Below are 26033 nucleotides of genomic sequence, written 5' to 3' on the forward strand. Positions count from 1 at the left end.
CCCCACCCAAGAAGGTTGGTTCTGCAGAGTCAAGGAGCAAGTCAGAGGAGGCACCGTCTCCACAGTGCGGTTGCGCTGTCTGGCTTTACTGTGTCGTGCTTAGAAATCAGCGATTCCGTGTACAGAAAGCGTTTGCACTTTGCTTAGTCTGGGGTCTGCCTGTACCTTCCAGGGTTTTTTTTAAAGATGTCTCAGACGTACCTCACCCTGTTGAGGCCGACCCTGGGAAGACGGTATCCTTTTGGATCTGCGGTTGAGAGCCCGGTGTCTCCACCCTGAGGTCCAGGCGTTCATTCAGCTGGGCTGGAGGGGTGCTTGCCCTGCCCGAACTTTATGTTCCTTCCGTTCAGCAGCAGACAGGTCAGGCCACGGCCGAGGCCGCGCTTCCCTCGGCTCGGGCGCCTGGGGTCCCGCGAGAAGGCAGAGGCTGGGAGGCCAGGTGGTTGTCTCCCTGGTGGGCTCTCCTTAGCCCTCACCTCGCAGAGTGCCCGGCCTGGCGAGGCTCTGCTGGCATCCATGCCGTGGTCACTCTCATCCCTCCCCAGGCCAGACAGCTGGGCGGGGCATTCCCTGCCTTCCATACCCACCAGGGGCAGGGGGCACACCCGACCCTCCGGAGACCGTGAGGTCGGAGCGTTGTGGTCCTTGTGGCCAGTCGGATCATCACCGCAGGGTCCCTCAGGCTCTGTGAAGGTCTCAGCTTGTTGGGAGGAGAAGTGAGAGGCGGGCCGTTCTTCCAGCTGTGTCCAGTACGTGCCTCTCTCCCCACCGAGGCTGCGTGTGCAGGAGCCATGGGGACTGCGACGTGGGATCTGTTGGGTGACGCTGGCCCCTCTGTGTGCAGTGGGTCAGGAGACCCGCCGGCCCAGGCCGTGTCAGAGCAGCCACAACAGAGCCAGGCCGGATGGAGGGGAGCCGCCTGTGGAACAGAGCTTCTAGGGAGTCCCTCAGTCAGAGCTGTGCCCTGAGCCGGCTCCACGTCCAAAACGTGGACAGATAGCCTGGGCGAGTAGGTAAGGGAACAGTTGAGTTTTGGTTTAAAGGCTGAGCTAACTATGGAGTATTAGTACTTCCTTGACTTTCAACGTCGACACCGATGTTTCCATGGTGTCTCGTGAGCTTCTGTGGTTGTCTGGTGCCCAGAGTGTACACGCGTCAGGGTTTTCATTTCATTGGCCTGGAAAATCCCGTGGACGGAGGAGCCTGGTGGGCTGCAGTCCATGGGGTCGCGAAGAGTTGGACATGACTGAAGCAACTCAGCAGCAGCAGCAGCAGCACGTTGTGTCCTGTTTCGGATGATACGAAAATACAAAGATAGCAGTCACAGATGCAAACACCGTCTTTGTCCGGGATGGGGGTGTGCTGGAGTGCTCTATCACATCAAGAAAGGGTGGTGTTCTCAGCACTGAGGACCAGCATGTGAAACATGCCTGGGAGTTGTGGTCCCTATGTTACTTTGTGAGGAGGGTGTACGTTTTAGTGGGAACACTGGGTCGTAGTTGTGTTTGTCTTAAACATCTGTGAGAGGAGCGAAAGTCTTCGAGGGAGGCCACGCCTGGTTTGAGAGAGGGGGACACTGAGCATCACGAGGTGCCGCTGAGGCAGATGGAGTACCAAGTGCTGGGGGCGGTCCTAGTGGGCAGCACGCGGCTCTCGGGGCCCAGCGGACGTGGTGGGCAGTGGGGATGAGGGTGCTTCGATTCGTCCGTGGGGCGGCACCCTTCCTGGGAACCGCCCCCTGTGTGCCTTGGTGGAGAAGGCTTTTTCAGCAGCGGCACAGAAGCACCTCTGAGACCCTGGGTGTCACACCTCCCGTTTGGACTGAGCACAGCCTGGGGCGCCCGCCGGGCCTCCTGTTGGGCATGCCGCCCTCTCGGCCTCCGCGGTGCCAGGCAGCGCCCTAGTGGGGCTGGGGGCGGGCAGGCGGCGAGACGGGAGTGTGCCTCTTGCCCAGCGCAGGCGGGCTTGGGTGGATGTTTCTGAAGCCCTCGAGTGCAGCCTGACAGGGTCTTCCTGTCCCCTGGGACTTTGATGTTATGCTCAGGAAGTTTGCAGGCTCCAGAGGAAGGCTAAGGACAGAGAGTGTGCCGTGATGGAGTGTCACCACATCCTCGGCATCCCCTGGGAAGTCACATGGCCATGCTAGGCCAGCATCCCCCCGAGTCCTGAGCCTGCCGCCGCCTCCGTCACAGACGGGGGCCACTGAGACCAGGATCTCTCCCTCATCTGCCCGTGACTCTGTCATAAATGCTGAGGCAGCCACGGCCCGGGTGATGGCCACTGGGACGTCACACATCCTGAAGAAGCCCCATGTACCGGGAGGACGACGCCAGGTCTGGAGTGAGAGGAGGGGAACTGGCTGGGCCCCAGCCGCCCGGACAATGCGGCTTTCCCGCTTTCAGGGCTTCTTTCCCCCGGTGATGGTGACTGCACACGAGGACAGAAGAGAGCAGGGCATCCAGACGCGCTCCTCGGGGCTGGGCACCTGCGCTTCCGGCAGAAAGATGGCTGGTTCTCTGCTGCACGGTGCTGAGGGCGCACGGGCAGAGAGAGCGGGCGGTCTAGCTTGTCTGGAGTGGACGGCCGGGCAGCGGGGGACGCAGACAGAGGCTGCATGTCTGTGTTCCTCAAACATGAGCCCTAGAGAAGGGTGCAGCCCAAGTGGGTGGTCTGGGAGACCAGAAAGGGCGCTGAAGGGCCTGCTCCAAGGTGGTGCCGGGCCTCTGGGGCCAGTGGTGGGTGGGAGGGACGGCGCCAGCTCCCCAGCTCTCGCTGAGCGCACTATGAGGCCTGACGCAGCCGTTCCTGCTCTGAGGTACAGAGAGGCCGCCAGGCTCCGGTCTCGTGCATCCTTTCCCTCCTGCCTTCCCAATGCTGACTTCTCACGTGCAGGCTCTGACTAAACTCTTTGTGGCCTCAAGCACGGTTGCAGGTGTTGCGTTGACTTGGGGCCTGTGCATGCCCACGCCCACCCCAGGGAGAGCCCCACGCCCACTAAGGCTTGTTCAGAGTTGTCTTCTCCACATCCCCCGCCCCCCTTTGCCTTCCTGCGCCTCCATTCTTCTCGCTGGCTTCTCTGTCTTCCCCCTTCAGTGGTCACTCTTTCTGTCTGGACTTTTCCTGGTAACCATCTCGTTCTCCCAGTGTCTCTGATCCTGCCTGTCTTTTCCCGCTGGAGTCGCAGCGCTCGAAGGAACCAGAGCTCACGTGGGCCGCCGTTCTTCCTCCTTCTCATCTGAATTTTCAGGGATGTACCAGGTGCTGTGTTCTCTCCCCCCCATGAAGTTTTGTGATTCTACTCTATTTCTGAGAAGCATTCAAGGTCTAGAGTGACGGGCAGCAGATGTGGAAACGGTCGCCTGAGGGTCCTTAGCTTTATTTTCTTCTACTGAGGATGAACTGTTTTTGAAACCTGAGCAGGAGAGGCTGAGCATCGCTGCTCTGACCTCTGGCCTTGAAGAGGGTGTGGTTGGTGGCCTCAAGGACCTCCTTGGAGCAGCTTTTAAGTCGCCCTTTTCTTCACGTCTGCTGGTTTGGTGTATTCTGTGGGTACCCCTGAGGTCCCTCCAGGCCCAGAGATGCTTCCATTCAGTTTTCCGTCACTGTTCATCCTCCTTGTTGCGGGTCACCAGCGAAATCTGGCAAAAGCCAGCAGGAGGCCTGTGTTAACAGAATTTTCAAAAATGTGTGTTATTTCAAGTACGTTGACACCAGTGTGGGCTGGCAAAGCTAAACCTGAGCTGTGATTGTTAGCAAGTTGCCTTTGTCTTGGAAAAGGAGGGTTTAGTGAACGTGTTGTCAGAAGTTGAAAATGACTCTGAAATCCTTTATGTGGGTGGTGCAGAGGTGGACAGACAGCGCTTCCTCAGAGGAGTACTCATGAGGAGTTATGGGCTGCAAGTCAACCAGAATTTCTTTTGAGAGTGGGTTTTAAACGGCACCTGTGACCTGATCTTGAGCTCATGGAGCAGCGTCTCTGACCTGCGCGCGGTGGAACGAAACCGACGATCCCTGCACACGAGCTGAGTTGCCTCGCCTGTTGAAACATCTTGGGACATGCCGGGCTCATGACTTAGGTCAGGGGTTGGGTTTGGTGAGGAACTGACAAAGTCAGGCAGGTCCTGTGGCGAGGGCGTCCTTCCCCTGCTCTGTGCCCCCGGGGATCCTAAGGTACAGGTCTGCTGAGCCTCACGAAGCGGAAGGAAGCAGCTTGGGACCGGCTTGTCCTCCCTAACTGTGTCGAGGATGCAAGGGGTGAACATACAGGTGCAGTGACAGAAGGGTCCCTCCCGCGCTGTCCGGCATGGGAACCCCTGGCCCCTTGTGGACCCTGACCGCTAGAGCTGTGGGGGGTGTGACTAAGGAGCTGGGGTTTTATTTAATTAAGATTTAAATTTGAGTAGCCTCATTAGTGATCGTCTAATTGGGCTGTACAGCTCTGATAAATTGTGAATTCTGTTACCTGAGCATGTTGCTTTCTGAAGGGGGCCCGCTGGCCTGATAACACCTTTCCCCACAGGAGAATCAAGCGCATTCCGTGTACCTGAGTGGTTTTTCTACACATATGAATACATTCTCATGCCCAGTAGCTGACTGATGGGATCAGCTTTTTTTAGATACTGCTTATGTTGACGTTAGGCCTTCTCAGGTGGCTCAGGGGTAAAGATTCTGCCTGCCGATGCAGGAGATGCAAGATATGCAGGCTCGATCCTTGGGTCTGAAGATCCTCTGGAAATGGCAACCCACTCCATTACTCTTACTTGGAAAATTCCATGGACAGAGGAACCTGACGGGCTATAGTCCATGGGGTTGAAAAGAGTCAGGCACGACTGAGCGACGGAGCACACACGTGTCGATATGATTGCAAGGATCCGCACCTTGAAAGGCACAGTGAGGCATCAGAGGGGAGAGTGACTCAGGCCTGCCCGGGGCCCCAGACAGCCCCTGCACTTGGATTCTGCAGGGGTGGTCTCTGCAAGCATGCATGGAATCACTTTTAATTTGTAACTTCTTTCATTTCTCACGATTGTCTTTTATTCCTTTTGGAGGCAGAACCCTCTCGAAGGGGTGAGGGAAACATGTCTCCGAGTTCCCAGTGAGCACGTGTCTGCCCAGGGAGGGCCCCCAGCAAACTGACCGGGAAGTGGATCTGACGGAAAAGCTTATGATTATCTCATCAAGAAAGCATTTTAACAGTTATCTGCACTTGTTTAGCTTTTCCTGTTTGAAGCACTTTTGTTTTTATGATCTTATTTTTACCCTTGTCATTTAGAGTTTGCAGATTCTAACCATTGGATGGCCCTGTGGTTCTGAGAAAAGAGAATACTGGTTATCACAAAAATACACTGGGAGTTCCCCTTCCATCTGAGAGGAAGGAACTGGAATGGGTGGGAGGGCTGGGTTAGGTTGTAAAGTGTATGGTTATCTGTGGCCTTTGCGTTGGCCTCACTGCCTGTGCCCTCCTGGGAGCCTGGAGCTCTGGGCCTGGGCCTGGCTTGGACCCCCATGCTGGACTGTATGTGCCGCCGCCTCCAGCAGCGTCTGCAAGGACTCATCTCAAGATACGGAACTGGCGCATCAAAAGCGTGTGTGGGTTGTCACTCACTCTCAGAACACCAGACTTTGTTGATAAAAAGTGATCAAGCAAAACAGGAGTTTTGAGACTTTTAAAAGGTTCTGTGGGGTCGTGTGGCCCATATTTTGAAGTTCCAATTGTAGCTTTAAGAAGGTAGTGTCTTATACACATGTAGACGCTTTCTTGATTTTGAATTTCAGTTTGTTTGAAAATATAATTATTTTACCCAAAAGTTCATTTGAGAAAGACAGGTGCTGAGTGTCTCAGCAAGGCCTTGTCCTTGTACTGTCAGTGGTGCCACATGAATGCTCTGTTTCCTTTTTCTCACTGTTTAAACGTTCACGAGGGTCAGAGGTCAGGGCAGGACCATGTCACTCACTTGCTGGGGGCAGGGCCTGGGGCAGCTTCTGTTGGTAACAGATCACTCACTGTAAGGTTCTTTCTCTCCAAGGAGCTGATGGTGGCGGATCATCGGCTGCAAATGGGCCCGGGGTTGCCCCTGCTGCCCCTGCAGGGGGCTCTCGCTCCTCCTCCAGGAACCTGGGGTCTTCGGGTGGGGAGAAGGAGGAAGGCAAGAAGGTTCGGCGGCAGTGGGAGTCCTGGAGCACAGAGGACAAAAACACCTTCTTTGAGGGGCTGTATGAGGTAAGCTTCCTGGAGCCTGCAGGGCCAGTGGGGCTCTCCCGTCATACCCCACTTGGTGGCCCTAGGCCTTGCCCTCTGACCTTGGCCCTTCAGCTCCTTGGTGTGACCTTCAAAGCTGTTTCTAGTGAGGTGGCTGTTAGGAAGTGTCTTTGCTTCTCTCTTCTAAGATGCTCTCCAGTGGCCCAGGGTGGTGCCCGTCCCTCTGGGCCTTCCCCTTACAGCTGGTGGCAGTTTTGTGGGAGAGGAAGTACCTGAGCTAGATGCTGGAGGAGGCACTTCATGTGCAACTCTGTCTTGTCCTGGCTCACCTGCCGTTGTTTCTTCTAACACAGAGAATGAGTATTCATTCTTTAGGATTTTTACTTTTTGATCTTAAATTTTGAAATGATTTCAGAGTTGGAAAAACCACAAAAAGAATCCAGGGAATGTTCACATTCCCTTTTCCTGCTTCCCTGATACCCTCATGACTGCAGGGTGACCACATAGTGAGGAGGATCAACCTGATATCATCAGTGTTTCCTCTGGGGTCCTCCCCCGGGTGTCGCTGACCCACATTGTAGTTGGCTCCTCCCAGTTGGGACAGGTCCCTCAGTCTCCCCTTTTTACCCTGGTCTCTTGTGAAATGTTGGGCTCACCTGACATTTCCTTGTGGCTGAGCTTAAGCTTTGTGTTGAGAGTGCCGCAGGAGTGCTGTGCATCCTTGGTGTGTCCTTGTGGGAGCCTGTGCTGTGCTCTTGGGCCTGCTGTGTGAATCTTGGTCTCTGCACTCAGGTTGCATATCTCAGGGTCTCCACTGCCAAGTCTTCCTCTTTTTTTTTTTTTTGACTTTGAAACTATGAATACCCCGTTTTGCATCATTTTCCTTCTTCTAACTTAAGCAACCAGTGCTGCTGCTTACTGGAACAACTGTTACTGTGGTGTGTGCCCAGTGACAACCTTCTGGCTCCCTTATTCTATGTACATTTATTAACTGGGAACCCCACGCCAGGAGCTCTCCCTTCTCCATTTATGTTGGCTCCTGTGTCCTTCTGACATGTCTCCGTTCAGCCTTGAGCACTTCCTTTCTCTCTGGCACCACAGGATGCTCTAGACATTCCTGGTGGTTTTCTTGCCCCAGACTTGGCAATGCCGGTTTTCCCAAGGAACTCTGTTCCTTTTGGAAAGTGGGATTTAGAAGCCAAGCCTTGGGCACCCATGGTGCTCATTGCTGCCGGCATGCCGTTACCTCCAGGTCCCTTCCCATGCTCTTGCTTGCTGTGTGTTGATGAGAGTTTCAGTCATGGGCAGTACCTGGACAGCATTGACACTGTGTTCTCTGGAGTGTAAATTCTGTCCTAAAAAACCTAAGCTGTACTTGGCTTCTGCGTGGAGTTGCTGAAGGAAGGTCCGCAGCTGTATTCAGAGCGCATTCTGTGTGGTCCTATTTAATACCTTTTGTATGAGTGAATTGCTGAGACTGTTTCTGAATAGTTGATGTGTTGTTTTAAGATACCAGATACACAGCACCCTGAGCTCCTCCATCCTGTCATATCTGCTGATTATTGTTATGGGGGTGTCTCATTTCATGGGCTCTAAAGAACTCTAGAGGTTAAGCTCTTTGTCCAAGTGATGAGCTTTACGTGTCTCCTGCTCCGGGCTCCTTGCCTCTTGCTACCCACCTGTTAAGGTCGTTCTGTTGCTGCTTTGTCCATTGTTCTGATGGAAACCTGAGGTTGTGGCGAAGCCGGGCTGCAGGTCACGCCCGGTAAGATCTGTGAAGCGTCTGCCTTGTCCAGAGGCTGCCTCGTCGTGACTGCCGTGTGCGTGCCGCGGGCTCTGTCTTGCAGCACGGGAAGGACTTTGAGGCCATCCAGAACAACATCGCGCTGAAGTACCGGAAGAAGGGCCGGCCGGCCGGCATGGTGAAGAACAAGGAGCAGGTGCGGCACTTCTACTATCGCACGTGGCACAAGATCACCAAGTACATCGACTTCGACAACGGTGAGCGCCGCCTGCCCGCCTCTCCCTGGCCCCGTGCCCACCCAGCGCACGGCCCGGCGTGTTCTCGGCTCAGCACGCCTGCTGGCAGGAGGCCTTGTAGCTGGCGGTTGGGCTGAACTGGGAGGACGCCTGTGGCGTCTGGGTGCCTGGCTCACTTGCTGGGAGGGAGGGTACCATGGTTCTGGATCCTACCTCTTCATTCCCCGCCCTTCTCCCCAGGGGGCCCTGGTGGGTTAGGAGTGGGCCGGGCCTGGCGTGGAGGCTGGGGGTGGGGGGCTGGCCATCCAGCGCTTCCCCACGCCCTCGTCGCCTATGTTTGAGTCTGGTTTGTGTGGTACTGTCTTGAAGTCACACGTCTAGGTCATGCCAGGTGCAGTCCTGACTGCTGCTCAGAGCACCCTTTCCGTTAGCATCTCTGTCCCCGGGGAGGCATTGCCGCCTCCTTGGTCCACACGCTGGGAGAGCCGTGGCCGTGTCACTTCTGCCCCTTCTCCTGGCTCAGTCCCCCCTGTGACCGCCCGGTTCTGGCACTCCCCGTCAGCAGCAGTGCTGATGCAGGATGACCGTGGTGGCCGTGCTCACGCCCTCCTGTGAACTCTGCCTGTGCCTCGCAGGTGGTCTTTGGCTGGGCAGCAAGTTCTCGCCTCCCCGATGACCCCTCCGGCTTCCCTGCTGCTTCTCCCTGTGGTCAGGGTCCCAGGGCTGGGGCTTCCTCCAGCCTGGAAAGGCCCAGGGGTGGTCCGAACTGTCCTTGTATAAGAAGTCTGGCTTTGGAGGGTTACTGTCTACTGAAACTGCTTCACCCTGCTTCCTCGCTCACGTGGACGGGCCGTGGAGGACTGTGTGCTGCTGCTGCTGCTGCTGCATTTGCGTGTTTATAGAGAGCCCTGGCTGGGGCTGGCTTGCAAGCCATGGTTTGCTGTCCTCTGCCCTGGAGAAGTCCTTTCTTGATGCCATGGCCAGCAACAGGGCTCTCGGGACTGTGGACCAAGCTCCAGACGGTCGCAGTTGTGGTGGTCACTGCACTTCCCGTGACAGTGTCCCCATCTTTCCTTTGGATCTTTGTGGATGTCTCCTATCCGCCTGTCAGTCTTGCTGGTTCTGTTCTGAGCTTCTCAGATCTGTCTGTGCTGCCCGGCCCCCACCACTCTCCACCCTCGTCGGGGCTCAGCCAGGTCTGTGCACAGAGAGGTGGTCCCACACTCCCACGCTTGGTGGAAGCCCACCATGTTGGGCATTCCATTTTCTTTCTAGGGACATTGCTCTGCCTGTTAGGGTCCCCTCTTCCCTCTTTTTCTTTTAAAAGTGCAAAAAAAGCACCATATTTCTGTGTACTCTGCCCTGTGGTCCAGGGAGCAGGGGTCAAAGCCAAGAAGCACCCCCAGTGCCCTGGTGTGACCTCGAGCCCTGCACGTCCATGCTCGCCTTCTGAAGCTGCACCTTCCCTCGTTTTCAGTGTTTTCCCGCGGGCTCAAGAAGTCGTCCCAGGAGCTGTATGGCCTCATCTGCTACGGGGAGCTGCGCAAGAAGATCGGGGGCTGTGAGTACCTTCCCCAGGGCCGCCTCCTGGTGGGGCTGCAGCTTTAGTCCTGGGGCTCTTTGTTTTCTTCCCAGCTTTCAGCCTGAAAACATTTTAATGTACAGAACGTTTTAACATGTAGAAGTATTGAAGGAGGATGTATTGACCTCACACACTGTCGTTTAGATTTTACTGGCCTGAACCTTGGCCATATCTGTGTTACTCCTCCTGCCCCCAGCCCCTCCACACGCTGGCTTTCTTCTTGCTCAGCCATGGGACTGTAAGTTGCAGACACCCAAGCACACTGTGAACCCCTCAGCCTCTGGCCCCTGAGAACGAGGATGTTCCCCTGCACGCCCAGCATGTGTAAGATGTTTCCAGTGGGCACCACAGCCTCACTGGCCTTCTGCCCAACTCAGGTCTCCCAGGACATCCACCACGCCAGAAGGTGCACGCCTATCCACAACATGCCCATTCACAGCTGCTGTGTCTCCTGGGTCTGGATTTAGAACCGCCCCACTTCCTGGTCTTTCCCAACTCTGGTGCTCTGCGGGGTCTGGGACCCTCCCTTTGCCTTGGTCTGAGCGTCTCCTCGTAACTAGATTCCTTTTAGCTGTACAGGTGTTCTGGCCTTCCCGTGTGACTGTACACGTGAGGCTGCAGCCTGTCAACATGGCTTGGGAAGGCACAGCCCTGCAGGGCCACCTTGTGAGATGAGGATGAGCTGCCACCGAGTGCGTCACAGTGGGCAGGCTGGTGGGGCGGGCATTCCCTTGGTGACCTGTGCTCCCTGAAACAGGCAGGACTTCCAGGAGCCTCTGAAGGGAGGGCCAGGCATCCCAGCTCCGTGCCCCTCGTCCTGCAGGCTGAGGACTCCTAAACAGACCCCTGACTCCTGCTCTGAGTTCTCTGCTGAGCCCCTGAATCCCTGTCCTGCCCAGAAGCACTTCTGGTCCTGGAGTGCTGGCCCAGTGCTGGGGCTCTGTCTTTGGTCTTCCCATCCGTGTCACCCAGCTGGACCCCTCCCCACAGAAGGCTTCCCCCAGCCTTGTCCTTTTGTCGACTTTCTGTCGCCTGGGTTGTGGGGGGGCGGTGGTGCGCGCCCACTCTAGTAAACACACAGGGCCTCGGCCCATGCTTTGGCAGAGCTGTTGGAGGCAAGCCCACAAGTAGCCCAGGAACCCAGCAGGACAAGCGTAGTGGGGCGTGATGGTCCCCAGGAAAGGGTGGTGTCTCCTGAGGGAGTTGTGGGTGAGTGGTTGGTGGCGAGGGGACAGTGCTCTTAGTGCAGGTGACATGTGGGTTCTGGGGGGCTGTAGCTGACATGGATGTTACTCTGGGAGGCCCTGATGCTCCATTAAGTGGTTTGGATTGTGCGCTGAAGATAATCACATGGAATCTTGCTGGGCTCTGCTCCTGGCACCTTGATGCTCACGTGTGTTTGTTTTTGCACCGAAGGCATGGACGACAAGAATGCCACGAAGCTGAACGAGCTCATTCAGGCTGGGTGAGTAGATGGCGTGGGTGGCAGGCTGGCTCCCATGAGTTTGCACTTTTTTCTCAAATATAGACCTTGAAATACATGCAGTTTTCTCCCCTTTTCTCAGTGAGAACCATTAAAACTTGAACTCGTCAGAGTTAACCCTTATCTCCTTGCAGCTAAGCATCTGCCCGTTAGGAGGTGGCCAGCCCAGGGGAGTGGATTGACCTGTGCCAGCTTCTCCCCGACCTGGGGTCCATCCCTGTTCTTTGCAGGTCTCCACTCGGCCCTCACTGTCAAGGTCTCACTCTTCTCCTCAGTCTCGTGCTTTGTGGCGTGGGAGCTCCTCTTGCCTCTGGAAGGCCGTCTGTCCTGTGCGTTTTTCTGGCAGCCGTGTTGGCACCCCAGCTGCTCTCCTTCCTTGGCCTGATGTTGGACGGCCAGTGGGCCCCTGTCCCTCAGGCTGAGGGCCTGCCAGGCGGGCTGACCACGTGCTTTTGCGCTTTGGCTCTGGCCCAGCATCTGTGCTCACAGAGGCTGGCGGTGGGTTCCTAGGCTCTGTGTCTGAACTGCCACCCGTCTGAGCAGGCCTGAGAGTGACCAGGTTGTTTGCACCACCGTGTATAAAAGAGCAGAGACTCGTCCTGGTGGCCAGGAGGAGCAGGTGGCTTGGCCAGCTGGCATCACTGGGCACACCAAGCTTCCCAGAGGTGTGGGGTATGGTTGCAGGCCAGCGGCCCCGGCCCCAGTGTTGTTCAGTACCCCCACCCGCCTGTGCACCGTCAGTGTCAGGCCTGCCTGCCTGCCTTCCTGCCCTCAGGCCTGCCTTGTGCCTGTCGGGTGGGAGCTGTGTCGGCTCCAGGACCTAAAGGTTCGAGTGGTGGTGTGTGCGTGAGCCTTCCCTGGAGCGTCATCCCTGTGGCTGTGTGGATCCATGGTCCGTTCATCCTTCCCCCACTCCCTGGTGAAGGGCACAGGCAGTTTATGGAGAGTGAAGGACTGGCCGTTGAGTCCAACATTTGTCGTAGATTCCCAGGGAAGGAGTGGTGGGTGTGTGTGCAGACCTTACAGGGGACTGCCAGCTTGCCTTCCAGGGAGGCTTCCGGGCGCCCCCACACGCCCCACGCTGGGCGTGCTCAGACTGTCTGATCTTCTGAGCCACTTTGCTGGTGAAGGGGTGTCTCACTGTGGTTTTTCACTTCATTTCCCTGAGGGCTGGTATTGAACACCTTCTGAAGACTCACTGGTCGTCTCTTGTGGGGTGCCACTTCAGGTCTTGTGCCCACTGAGTTTTGAATGTCTTTCATTTGTTCCAGACAAGCCTTGTGTCAGGCAAGTGACTTACAGACGTTTCCTCCCAGTCTGTGGTTCATCTTAGTGGTTTTATCAGTGACCTTCACAGGGTAACCACTTTCAGCTGTGGTGTAGTCCAGTTTGTTGTTTTGTTGTTTTTTTTTCGTATTTGGATCATGCTTTTAGTATGTCAGACAAGTCTTTGCTGAACTCAAGTTCACAAGATTTTTTCCAGTGTTTTTTTCTTAAAGTTTTATGGTTTGATATATAAATCCACTCTGAATTGACTTTGGCGCACACCATGTCGTTTGTGCTGAGGTCCAATTTGTGGCCTGTGGGTGTGTCCAGTGGGACTGGCCCCACTCGCTTCCCCTATTAGCTGCTTTTTCACCCTCGTCTAAGGTCTGTTGACTATACTGTTGGGTCTGTTTCCAGACTTTAAATTCTGCTCCATTGATGTATTGTGTGTTCTTTTGACAACAGACATCAGTTTTGAAGAACAAAGCAAAAATCCTGTAAAAGTGAGAGAGTTGGGGGGAGTTAGGAAGGTGCCTGTGGAAAAACTAGTCCTTGACGTCAGAACATTGAGTATTTATCTCACTTCCCATCCCTGCCTTTCATGTAGACTGTTTCCGAATAACTATCTCCCTTCATTATAAAATTGTAGAATTAGATTAAGGAGCAAATGAATTGAGAAAAGCTCTAAAATTAAATCTCATTACTTTGGTCGCAGACCCAGCAGCATAGAATTTGGCACATGTTTATTAGACTTATCAAGTTAACTTTGCAGAGAAGTAAATGAAAAATATAAGAGAGGAAAGCTCGACTCCTATGCACACAGAGGAGTTACTCTGTTGCCTGTTCTGTTGAAGTCACTGGTGGAGGACTCAGAGGGGTCTCTCCATCGCTCTGTGTGAGCAGGACCGGGCCTGATTCTCCTGCACGTGCTCCTCCCCAGTCTGGGTAGGGCCGGGCCTCCCTGTGCTGGCTCCAGCCTCCAGCCACTCCTAGAACTTTGATTTGTGAGAAGAGGAAAGGGATCGTCACCTCAGAATGGTCTCTAGTCATAAAGCAGGCCCTGTTCAATTTCTCTTAAAAAAAAAGGAAGTCCCAGAACAGCAGTTTAACGTAAAATGTGGTTATCACGAATACAGGCACCACCTGACATGGCTCCCCAGCTCTTTAAATCTTGCTGCTGCTGTTGTGTTTGTCTGGGATGGAGGGGCAGGAATGTCCGCTTGTTGCAGAACCCTTTGTTGGGGGGAGCTGTGTAAGAACTGACCCGTTTTTCTTGGTTCCCACTCCAGCATCATCAGAACATGCCGGGAGTGCTCTGCTGTGTGTGTTTCCCCACAGTTGAGGGGTTCAGTCTCAAGCACTTGGTCTCAGTGGAGACCATGTTCCCTGCAGGCTCTCATCCTCTCTGAACCTCCCCTTCTGACACAACGGTGAGGGGAGCTGGCTCCTGGGGTCTGCCTGCCCAGATAACTGTTTCTCCTAAATTCACAGGCTCAGAGAAATTTAAGTAAAAGGAAAAACCAGAGGAACTATTCCCGGTTAAAAGAGCAAGAGTATAGAGAAGGGGCATCCAGTGGTGACAGGTTCTGATCAGACCAAGGACCAGAGAGGGAATGTGATCTCCCCTGAGTCATGGAGGGACTGGTAGAGCTGAATAACAACCCATGCCTGTAACTGGACACAGGGGTCTTTCAGCTACACTCTTAACAAACAGACCCTAAGATCTTTGCACATTATCTTATGGGAAAGACTGCCTAGAGTCAGAAAGAGCTGAAAAGCTCTCCTGGGTAACTATTAGTTAATGAAGCCAGTGTTGGATGGATTGGCTCCAAAGATGACAGGCGCTGAAACAGAACCTGAGGAGGGAAAAGGAAAGTGGAACCTCACCTTCAGCATCCGCTGCCAGAAAGCCCCTCTATTTTTGACCTCTTCTATAAGCAGAAAGCCCTAAGTAGAGGCCTGTATGAATATTATGTTAAAGAAGGCTGTGAAGACAAAACCTGATCACAGAATGGAAAAGGCCGGGGTATGAGAACCTCTGCTTCCTGTGGTGCATTCAAACATGAGACACCAGTTCTGGTTGAGCCATATTTGCTGGGTCCCCAAAGCAAGCTGGCAGTGGACTGGGTCATTGAGTACATGGGCTGTGGCTGCTGGAGCGCCTCTGTCTGAGGCCCTCAGGCCCTGACCCCACTCCACCGTGGACTCCGGGCTGCTCAGGTTTCTACTTGTTCCACCACCCTTCTCCTGGGACAGCTCCTCCTGCCAAGTGGTGCCCATGTGGGAAGCTTTTGTGTTCATCAGTTGTGACTTGTAAGAATAAGATGTTTAAATCCTTAAAAAAAAAAAAAGAATGAGAGAAATCTCCTGAGAGAACAAATAATGAAATACACCTTTCTAGTCTACCCCATGCTCAAAAAGGAGGTAATAAAAATGCTGAAGGAATTAAGAAAGGCTTTCATTAGAAATGCAGATCACTGGCATAAGGATCTAGAGAATATAAAGAGGAGCCAGTCAAAATTAGGTAATTACCAAGACGAAAACTGAGCTAAAGACAGTAAACAGTTAATTAAATAATTCAGAAGAACGAATAATTGATCTGGAAGGTAGAATAACAGAAATCACCCAATCAGAACAGACAAATGAAAAAAACAAAAGCAACATACAGGATCAGTGGAATAATATGAAATGTGCCAATCTATGTGTAAAAGGAAACCCAAGAGGAGAAGAAAGAGAAAAGGGAATCAAAAATACATTTGAAAGTTTTCCAAACCTAAAGTGGGAAACCGTTTCCAAGGGACCAGAAGCACAGAGGGTCCCAAACAACAAGAACCCAAACAGACCTACTCCAGGGCACATCATGACAAAAGATAAAGAGAGGATTCTAAAGGCAGCAAGAGAAAAACAAAGAGTCAGTTACGAAGAAACCCCCACAAGGCTATCAGCTGATTTCTCTACAGAAATGGTCCAGGCTAGAACGGAGTGGCAAAATAAATTCAGAGTCCTGATAGGGAAAAACCTTCCATCTAGGATACTCAACCCAGCAAGATGATCATTTGGAGCTGAAGGAGAGCGACCTTCACAGACAAGCAAATGCTATAGGAATTTAGTGTTTGCGATACTAAACCTATCCTAAAAGGAATAGTAAGAGGTCCTTTCTAAATAAAAAGAGAAGCAGGAGTCTATAAGAAAGGGAAATATCACAATAAGAAAGAGAAATCTATTAAAAGGACTAAAGATCACTTTAGAAAAGCTAGTATATAGATATAAAAAAATAAATTCTGTGAAAGCGATTATAACTACAATGAACAGCAAAGGATAAACATGAAGATGTAAGATAAGACCTCAAAATCACAAAATGTGGGGGAGGGGAATGAGGAAGTATAGATCTTTTGAAATGTATTTGAATTTATATGACTGCCAGTGTAAAGCTGGTAGATACATTTCTGGGTTCACATATTTGAGAACCAAGGTAATCACAAATCAAAAACAAGGAGTAGATTCACCAAAACCAAACAGAAAGGAACTTGAGAATGAGACCAAAAAAACCCATCAGGCCACAAAAGGGAAAATGAAAAGTGCAAAGCAACACCAAAAAGAAATATAAAATTAGCTGGAAAACAAGATTTAAATGGCAATAAATACATACTTATCAGTAGTTGCTTTAAATGTCAGTGGACTAAATGCTCTGATCAAAAGATACAAAGTGTCAGAACTTACGATAGGCTACCTATAAGAGATCCACTTTAGAGGGAAAGACAGAGATTGAAAGTGAGTGGATGGAAAAAGGTATTTCATATGAGAAATGACGAGAAAATGGAGGTCACAGTACTCCTATCAGACAGAATAAGTGTTAAAAGCAATAGGGGATTCTTGGTAGTCCGCTGGTTAAGACTTGGTGCTTTCACTGCCATGGCCCTGGTTCAATCCCTGGTTCAGGAACTAAGATCCCACATGCTGCAACTACTGAGCCCATGTTCTCTGGAACTCGTGCTCTGCAATAAGGGAAGTCTGCGCATTGCAGCGTGAAGCCCTTGCACTGCAGCTGGAGAAAGCTCACATGCGGCAATGCATACCCAGCACAGCCAGAAACAAAAAAGTGAAAAACCAAGTACTGACAGACACAAAGGGAGAATTGATGGAATGCAATAATAGTAGGCGACATTAACACCGCACTGACATTGTAGACATATGTTCTAGAGAGAAAATCAGTGAGGCAACAGAGATCCTAAATGACACAATAGAACAGTTAGACTTAATTGATAGCTACAGGACACTACATCCAAAAAACCCAGAATATACATTCTTTATAAGTATCCATGGAATATTCTCTAGGATAGACCACATACTAGGACATAGAACAAATCTCAACACGTTTAAGAGAACAAATTATTGCAAGCATCTTTTCTGATCACAACTGCATGAAATTAGAAATCAACCACAGAAAGGGAAATGAGGAAAAAATGATTACACACAGAGTAAACAGTGCTACTAAAAATCATCAATAGGTCGGAGATGAAATCAAAGAGAAACTCCTAAAGACAAAAGGCAGTGAAAACAACCATATGAAGTCCGTGGGTATAGCAGAAGCAGTCCTGAAAAGTTCATAGTCATACAGGCCCTTGTCAAAAAAAAAACCAAGAAAAACCCAAATAAACCTAACCTACCACCTAAAAGAATTAGAGAAAGAAGAACAAACAAAACGTGAAGTCAGCAGAATAGAAATTAAACAATAGGAAAAAAGTCAATAAAACCAAGAGTTGGGATTTTAAAAGGACAAAAATATTGATAAATCTCTAGCCAGGCTCACCAAGAAGAATAAAGAGGTGACCCAAATGAGGTAAGAAGAGAGAGGAAACGGCAACTGACACCTCAGAAATATTAAAAAAAATCATTAGAAAATATCATGTCAGTTGCTGTCGGGTCCGACTCTTTGCAACCCCATAGATTGACTGCAGTACACGAGGCCTCCCTGTCCATCACCAACTCGTGTAGTTTGTACTCAAACTCATGTCCATTGAGTTGGTGATGCCATCCAACAATCTCATCCTCTTGTCCCCTTCTCCTCCTGCCTTCAATCTTTCCCAGCATCAGGGTCTTTTCAGATGAGTCAGTTCTTCGCAGCAGGTGGCCAAAGTATTGGAGTTTCAGCTTCACCGTCAGTCCTTCCAATGAATATTCAGGACTGTTTTCCTTTGGGATGGACTGGTTGGATCTCCTTGCAGTCCAAGGGACTCTCAAGAGTCTTCTCCAATACCACAGTTCAAAAGCATCAATTCTTCAGCACTCAGCTTTCTTTATAGTCCAACTCTCACATCCATGCATGACTACTGGAAAAACCAAAACTTTGACTAGAAGGACCTTTGTTGGCAAAGTAATGTCTCTACTTTTTAATATGCTGTCTAGGTTGGTCATAACTTTTCTTCCACGGAGCAAGCATCTTTTAATTTCATGGCCGTACTCGCCATCTGCAGTGATTTTGGAGCCCAAAAAAACAGTCTGCCACTGTTTCCACTATTTCCCCATCTATTCACCATGAAGTGATGGGACCAGATGCCATGATCTTTGTTTTCTGAATGTTGAGCTTTAAGCCAACTTTTTCACTCTCCTCTTTAACTTTCATCAAGAGGCTCTTTAGTTCTTCACTTTCTGCCGTAAGGGTGGTGTCATCTGCATATCTGAGGTTATTGATATTTCTCTTGGCAGTCTTAATTCCAGTTTGTGCTTCATCCAGCCCAGTGTTTCTCATGATGTATTCTGCATATAAGTTAAATAAACATATGAAAAGTTACATACCAGCAAAATGAACAACCTAGCTGTAACAGCCCATCAAAAGTGAATCAAAAAGAAACGTAATTTGAATAGACCAGTCACTGGAAGTGAAACAGAATCCGTAATTTTAAAACTCCCTTCATATGTACAAAATAGATAACTAGTGAGAACCTACTGTATGGCGTAGGGAAGTCAGTGCATTGTGGTGACTTAAATAGGAAGGAAATCTTAAAGAGAGGGTATGTGTGTGTGCGTACCTGGTGGCTCAGCAGTAAAGAATCTGTCTGGAATGCAGGACACCTGGGTTCAGTCCCTGGGTTGGGAAGATCACCTGAATTAGGGGGGAATGGCAACCCACTCCAGTACTCTTGCCTAGAGAATTGCATGGACAGAGGAGCCTGGCAGGCTGCAGTCTGTTGGGTCGCGTAGAGTCGGACACAACTGAAGAGACTAATCTGCAACAGCAGCATTTGTGTATATAGATACTATAACTGATTCACTTGCTGTACAGCAGAAACTTCCAATTAAAAAAAAAGCTCCGTGCAGACAGATGGCTTCACTGGAGAATTCTGCCAAACATACCAAGAACTTATATTAATCCTTCTCATACTCTTCCAGAAGGCTGAGGGGAGGAAACACTTCCAAAGTCAATCTGTGAATGTACCATCAGCCTGATACAAATCCAGGCCAATACCAAAAAATGATGACCGGCCATATCTTTGATGAATTCAGATGGAAAACTCTCAGCACAATATTAGCAAACCAAATCCAACAACATACAGAAAAGATCATATGCTATAATCAAGTTGGATTTGTCCCAGAGTCCCTAGGGTGGTTCAACACATGAGTCAGTCAGCGTGATTAACCACATCAGCAGAAGAAAAGACCATGCGGTCATCTCAAAGAGATGGAGAAAAAGCATTTGACTCTCACCAAAGTAGGTATGGAGGAAACATTTCAACATAATAAAAACCAATCTTGACAGACCTATAGCCAACATAATGCTGAACAATGAGAAGCTGAAAGCCTTCCTGTTAACTTCTGGAAGAAGGCAAGGATCCCACTGTCATCATCTATTGGAACTCATAGCCAAAACAGTCAGGAAAAAGAAAGAGAAGACATCCAGACTGGAAGGGAAGAGGTGAAGTTGTCATCATAGTGCAGATGACGACTCTGTATAGAAAACCCTAAAGACTCCACGCAAAAGCCACCCAAACTTATAAAGTGAATTCAGTAACATAGTAGGACATGAGGTTAATACACAGAGATCCGTGGCATTTCTTTACACTGAAATACCAGAAAGAGAGTAAAAATAGCTTCTCAGCCTTTGGTTAAGGTCAAGGGTAGAAAGAGTAAATCGTGCTTAAAATCGCGTGAAAAAAAATTAAAATTTTAGGAATAAATCTGACCTGCTACTGCTGCTAAGTCGCTTCAGTCGTGTCCAACTCTGCGACCCCAAAGGGATTCTCTAGGCAAAAACACTGGAGTAGGTTGCCATTTCCTTCTCCAAAACTTGACCAGGGAGGTGAAAAATTTCTATGTTGATAACTATGAAACACTGATAAAGGAAGTCGAAGATGATTCAAGGAAACGGAAAGAGATCGCATGCCTTCGGAGTGGAGGAATTAACATAGTTGACATGGCCATACTGCACAAAGCAATCTGTAGGTTTAACGTGATTCCCTATGAAATTACCCATGATGTTTTTCACCAAATGAGAACAAGTAATCCTAAAATTTGTATGAAACCAAAAAGACCCAGAATTGCCAAAGCAATTCTGAGGGAAAAGAGCAAAGCTAGAGGCATAACCCTCCCAGACTTCAGACAATGCTGCAAAGCTACAGTAATCAAAACTGTGTGATCTTCGTGGAAAGACAGACCTTTGGATCAGTGGGAGAGAATGGAGAGCCCAGAAATAAACCCACACACCACGGTCCATTCACCTTTGAGAAAGGAGGCAAGAGCACACAATGGCGAGAAGACAGTCTCTTCAGCAGGTGGTATTGGGACAGCTGGACAGGCAGTCACATGTAAACCAATGAAGTTAAAGCACACCTTCACACCATATACAAAACCAAACTCAAAATGGCTTGAAAATGTAAATACAAGACACAGCACTGTCAAGCTCCTAGCAGAGAATATAGGCGAAACATTACCAACAGTGTTCAGTCACTCAGTTGTGTCCAACTTTTCAGCCCCGTGGCCTGCAGCACGCCAGGCGTCCCTGTCCTTCACCATCTCCCGGAGTTTGCCCAAACTCATGTCCATTGGTGGAATCTAAAAAATAATACAAATGGACTTATTTACGAAACAGAAACAGATTCATAGATGTAGAAAACAAACTTATGGTTACCAGAGGGTAGGGGGGTGGAGGGATAAAAGTTAAAAGAGTCGGGGGTTAGCAGATACACAGTACCACGTGTAAAACAAATACGGAGTTACTGTGTAGCAGAGGGAACTGTGTTCAGTATCTTGTAACAGTGGCATCTTGTGAGAACCAGAAAAGAATATGTACATGTATAACCTAATCTCTTTACTATGCTGCTGAAACTAACACAGTATTGTAGTTCAATTTTTAAAATAGGTAAAAAAAATCAAAGCAGTCATAAAAACAATAGATATCAGCCTTGAACCTTTTGTAAAACATAAACTTGCGTTTGTTCACCAACTATTGGGTGGCTGGCCAATGTGTTTTCTTAGGGGCTTGCTCCATGGAGTCTTGTGGTGGTTTTATTTGGAAGTTCTAGCCAAGACGCGTCATTTGTGATTTCCTGTTTTCAAGTGGAGCAAGAACATAAAGGCAGCAGGGGCCTTCCTGATCACCCCCAATCTTTCATAATTGTCTGGCCTACCTTGTTTGGCTGCAGTCTTGAAGACAATCTACCTTTATTGAGTATTGCCAAAGTGTACCAAATGTGTTTTCAGAGGGAGCTATTTTTTGTGGCTTTTATTTTTCTTTAATTAGTTACTAGTAGTATTTCTTTATGTAATTTGAACATTGTATAAATTGCTGCCACAGCAGTGTTCAGAGAGAGAGTCACAGCTGTGACATGTAGGGCAGGCCCCACTGAATCTGGGCCCGCTGCAGGTCAGTGCGGGACCACAAGCATGTAGCACCCCCACCTGCTGGCTTCCAGGGCCCCAGCCTCCACTTGACCCCCAGTGTGGTTTGCAGAGGCCTGAGTGACGTTCCTGATGGGCAGAGGTGGGGTGGGTTGAGAGGTCACATAGAGGGGGGTGAGCCCATCTGCTCTGGGGTGGGGGCGGGGCAGGTCCCCCTCGCCGGGAGCAGGCTGTTGGGTGGACAGTGGCGGGTACTCGTGGCCAGGCAGGAGGGCAGGGTGCGTCCTGAGCGGTGGGCACCCCCTTTGTGGCGTGCTCCCTGCTCAGGGAGGTCCAGAGCCAGCCTTGTCGTCTGTCGTGTGACGTCCATCTGCCTGCAACCCTGGGAGCTTCTGCAGGGGCCCTTTCATGGGGCTGAGCAGAACCCCTGGAGGCCAGGCTGTGTGCTCGGCCGGGGCCCTCCATCACTGCACAGGGTGGGAGTCACAGGGTGGGAGTGACTCTACTCTGAGGCCTCAGCGCTCCTTCAACCCCTCTCCCAGGGCCACCACAGTCCGGTACAAAGGGAGGAACCTGCGGATCAAAGCACCCATGTGCCGCGCCCTGAAGAAACTCTGTGACCCCGATGGTACGTCAGACACAGCTCTGCTGGGGCGGGCCAGGCCGGGCGTTGAGGGCCCCTTCCCGTCAGGGAGGCTTGCTGGACAACTGCATTTAGTGATTTCCAGCCTGAGCTGAAAACGTCCCATGGCGTCCCGTGGCGGCCGAGCCTGGGTGATTGCTCCTGGACTGCGACTCCAGGCGCAGTGATGTGTCTACTCAGGCTTCTAGTCTAGCTCTGAAGCCCCAACTGTCCTGAGATGGTGCATTGGAGGTGTCAGGGCGAGTCTCCTGTGGCCAGGACAGGGCCTGGCACAGCGGGCATGCGGTGGCTGTGGCAGATGTAGGGCCGCTCCTCGTCCTACCCTCTCCAGCGTTCCCCAGGGCTGCTTGCCCCTCCTCCTCTCTGGGCACCTTAGCGGTCCGACCAAGAGCTTCACCTTATCATCGAGGTCCGTCTGTACCCGGATAGACGGCTCTAAAGCCCCTTCCTATCGCAGGCCTGAGTGACGAAGAAGACCAGAAGCCAGTGCGCCTGCCCCTGAGAGTCCCTGTGGAGCTGCAGCCACGGAACAACCACGCCTGGGCCCGCGTGCAGAGCCTTGCCCAGAATCCGCGGCTCAGGTGAGGCGCTCGACGTTTGGAGGGGAGCGAGCTGCAAGGGACAGGGCTAGAGGGGCCCCTGGGAGAGCAGCAGACACCCCGGTGCCCCGGCTCCACCTGAGGGTAGTGTGAGGGCTGCCTCGGCACGGGGTCCTCGGACTCTGGAGCTGCGTTTGTGTCACTGGCTGGACACAGGCTGTTTGCAGGCTGACAGCAGGTGTGAATGCATCACGTGGTCACAGGCCGACAGCTTCAGGGTCTTCCCTCCTCTTTCCCTGAGACCCTGCTCCCTTTTTTCTCCTGCTGTGTCCCTGATGTGTGTCTGGCTATGCACCAGGCACCCAAGAATGGGTCATTCTCCAGTTCTCGTTATTTTGTAGATTAACTTCGGGCTCTTTTGAGGGCCCCGTTCAGGGCATTGGGCACCTTCACAGTGTGGTATAGCCGTGACCTCTGGTTGCAGAAATTTTCATCCCCCAAGAGGAAACCCCATGCCCACCTAACACTCACTCCCCATCCGCCTGCCCCTTCCCCAGGCCCCACCAGCCTCCCTACGCTGGTCCTTGTAGATTCACCAGTGCTGGACGTTTGACGTCAGCAGAAACTGTACGTGGGTCCTTTCTGTCTGACCTCTCTCAGTGAGCGTTGTGGTCTCAGGGTTCATCTGTGTCGTAGCCTGGGTCAGGACTTCATTCCTCCCATACATATTCTTATTTTCTTGGGTTTCATTAAGGCTGGACCCAGTCTGACTCCTGAAGGAGCTGGTAGGAGAGCAGGGCCGTTGTGCCAGGCCCTGTCCTGGTTGAGGCCTCGTCCCGTAAAGGGGCACTTGGGTTCTCCTACGTTTTCTTGCAGTTTCACGTGGGTCTCCAGTTTTCTGTTTAAAGGGTTGTTGTTAGGAAAGGAGCCAGGGGCTCTGCAGGGACACTGTGGCTCGGGCCTTGAGATCCTGGCAGCGTCTTAGCACCACAGCCTCCAGGACTCCCAGAAGGGCCCGCACGTCCCAGCCCCCGCCTCTGTCTGTCATTCTGTGCAGGATGATCGTGGAGCTACATCGGAAGGTCTCCAGCCTCATTGAGTTTCTGAAGCAGAAGTGGGCGCTTCACGAAGTGCGAATCGTATCTTTTTCTTACTGAAGCAGCCCTGGGACCCTACAGCACCTGCTGCCTGAGACTGGGGGCGTCTCCATCTCAGTCCTGGCTTTGCAGCAGAGCCCTGGGGTGTAGCATTTGGGCCATGGGGTGATGTGGAACAAAACTAAAACCCACAGCCCTTCATCCTCTGGGCTTGAGGTCTGAGCCCCCTTTGTGGCTTCCTCACAGTGTAAGGACTCTTGTCATAACAGCCCTCCATGCCTGAATGGCTGCTGTGTGGCCCATGGGCTGTGGCCAAGGCACCCCTGCCAGCAGGCTGAGGGAAATGACTGAGTTCAGCTGTCCGTCTCCATGTCCTTCACGGTCCCCAGCCCAGAGGGCAGGTGATGGGTATGGGGTCCCTACAGAAGGAAGTGCCCCTCCTGTCTCCCCGAGGCCCAGTGGCCTGGGGGTGCGAGCTGGATCCTTAACGGTGGGCTCAGCGGAAGACGCTGGAGGAGCGGCAGTTGCAGGACTCGTTCTCGGAGCCGCCGCAGGAGAAGGTGGCGCTGCACTTGTTCCCGGGAGAGAACTGCACTCTGACGCCGCTGCCCGGCGTGGCCCGCGTGGTGCACTCCAAGGCCTTCTGCACGGTACACTGGCAGGAGGGCGGCCGGTGCAAGCAGAGCGCCAAGGACACCCACACACTGCCCCCGGCCCAGATCCTGGGCATCCAGAGCGGGCAGGGCACAGCCAGGGGTCAGCTGAAGTGCCCGAGGGCCGTTTCTGAGGCCAAGGCCGGAGGGCGGCCCCCTCCCTCCACCGACGCCTCACAGAGCTCCGGGGAGAGTTCCCCAGAAAGTGCCCCTGGGGAGGGGGCTGCCGCAAGTTTCAGCAGCCCAGACGCCTCCGACAGGCTCCCTCCAGGGCTGCAGGATGCTGGGGGACAGCTTGAGAAGACCCCAGCGGCCACCGCTGCAGAGGGCGGGGACGGCCCCGCCCGAGAGCCCGGGGCACCAGCTTGTTCCTGCGGCCAGCTCCCAGATCTGGAGGACGAGCTGTCCCTGCTGGACCCCTTCCCCCGCTACATGAAGTCCTGCCAGGACCTCATCATTCCTGAGCAGGGCCTCCACGTGGACCCGCGGCCTGCAGCCTGGCCGTCCCCAGAGGCCCGCAGCGTGGAGGGGGCTGACCTCGCCCGGACCAGGGCCCTGTCCCCTGTCCGCGGCCCGCCCGGCCCGGAGCCTCAGTCCAGCCCTGGGTTCCAGCCAGACATCTGCACTAAAGACTTGGTGGACACGCCTGCGGAGGAGCCTCAGGAGAAGGCGAGCCCCTCGGACCCTCTGCCTCAGGGCCAGCCCGCGGCCAAGCCTCCGAAGGATGTCCCGGCCAGCCGGCTGGCCCAGCAGCTGCGTGAGGAGGGCTGGAGCCTGCAGACGGCTGAGGGCCTCACGCTGGCTGAGGTCTACCTCATGATGGGCAAGCCCGGCAAGCTGCAGCTCGAGTATGACTGGCTGGCCGTGCTGGGCCCAGGCGCCCCAGGCCCCCGCTCCGGCCCCCCGCCTGCCGCCTCCCACAAGCAGCGCCTCCTCAGCTGCCTGCTGAAGCTCATCTCCACCGAGGTCAACCCCCGGCTGGTAAGTGGGGTGCTCCAGAGAGGAGGGACTGGCCTTGGGGCAGGTGGTCGGGCCCAGGGGCTCCCAGAGGAGCTGGTCCGAGGCTGGCCTCTGGTTCCCTGGAGTGGGGTGAGGTGCACACCGGGCCCTGGTGCCCTGTGGTACAGGCCTTTGTCCTGTCCTGCGGGGCTCACGCAGGCTGCGCTGTGCCTGGCTGTGGGGAGGCTGCTGTGCCTAAGCGTGTGGACCATGGGGAGGAGCCTCAGACGGGCGCTGGGGCAGCGTGGCCCGGAGCTGGGAACAGGGCAGGTTTCGGTGTGCTTGGGAAAGGCCTTCCTGGGGGAACGGTGGGGGCACAGCCGGGGTGCAGGGAGCAGAGCTTGGTAGGGGCTGGGCTGGGTGGAGTGTGGCCCGGGGACCTGGTAGGCAGCTGCCCGGGAGGTGGCTGGTTGGAGTGGTCTGGGGTTCCTCGCCAGGCTCCTGCTTGAGGGGCAGTGGCTGCGATGGCCCTGGGAAAGGGTGCCCTGCTGGGTGCGCCTTGGTGAGGGCAGTGAGCAGAGCCCCCACATGGGCTGGAAGAGTCAGCTCTCCTGGCAGGAGAGCAGTGGTGCTGGGGGCCGGGGCAGTGAGGTCACAGGCGTGGTGTGTGGAAGGGGTGCCTGTGTGGTAGGGGCCCAGGCACTTGATGGCAGCCAGGCCGGCGGGAGCTGTGGCCTCAGGCAGGCCCACGAAAGCCCTGAGGTGGGGGCTTTGACTCCGCAGAGGGCTCTTTGGCCGTGCTTGTGTTTAGCTTTAG

The 26033-nt window shown here is 52.8% G+C and overlaps 1 protein-coding gene across 3 annotated transcripts in view; it reads left to right on the forward strand.

Moving 5' to 3' along the window:
* Nucleotides 1-26033, forward strand: part of CRAMP1 (cramped chromatin regulator homolog 1) — a 44659-nt gene that overhangs the window by 5725 nt on the left and 12901 nt on the right. For all 3 annotated transcript variants that reach the window (XM_015104011.4, XM_060406260.1, XM_042240103.2), the window contains exons 3-10: nucleotides 6027-6220; nucleotides 8047-8200; nucleotides 9657-9740; nucleotides 11178-11226; nucleotides 21888-21973; nucleotides 22446-22569; nucleotides 23585-23666; nucleotides 24125-25258. In XM_015104011.4, coding sequence (XP_014959497.3) covers nucleotides 6027-6220; nucleotides 8047-8200; nucleotides 9657-9740; nucleotides 11178-11226; nucleotides 21888-21973; nucleotides 22446-22569; nucleotides 23585-23666; nucleotides 24125-25258 — 1907 coding nt within the window. The remainder of the gene's footprint in view (nucleotides 1-6026; nucleotides 6221-8046; nucleotides 8201-9656; nucleotides 9741-11177; nucleotides 11227-21887; nucleotides 21974-22445; nucleotides 22570-23584; nucleotides 23667-24124; nucleotides 25259-26033) is intronic.

The sequence above is a fragment of the Ovis aries genome, chromosome 24, assembly GCF_016772045.2.
Source record: "Ovis aries strain OAR_USU_Benz2616 breed Rambouillet chromosome 24, ARS-UI_Ramb_v3.0, whole genome shotgun sequence".
NCBI classification, from domain to species: domain Eukaryota; kingdom Metazoa; phylum Chordata; class Mammalia; order Artiodactyla; family Bovidae; genus Ovis; species Ovis aries.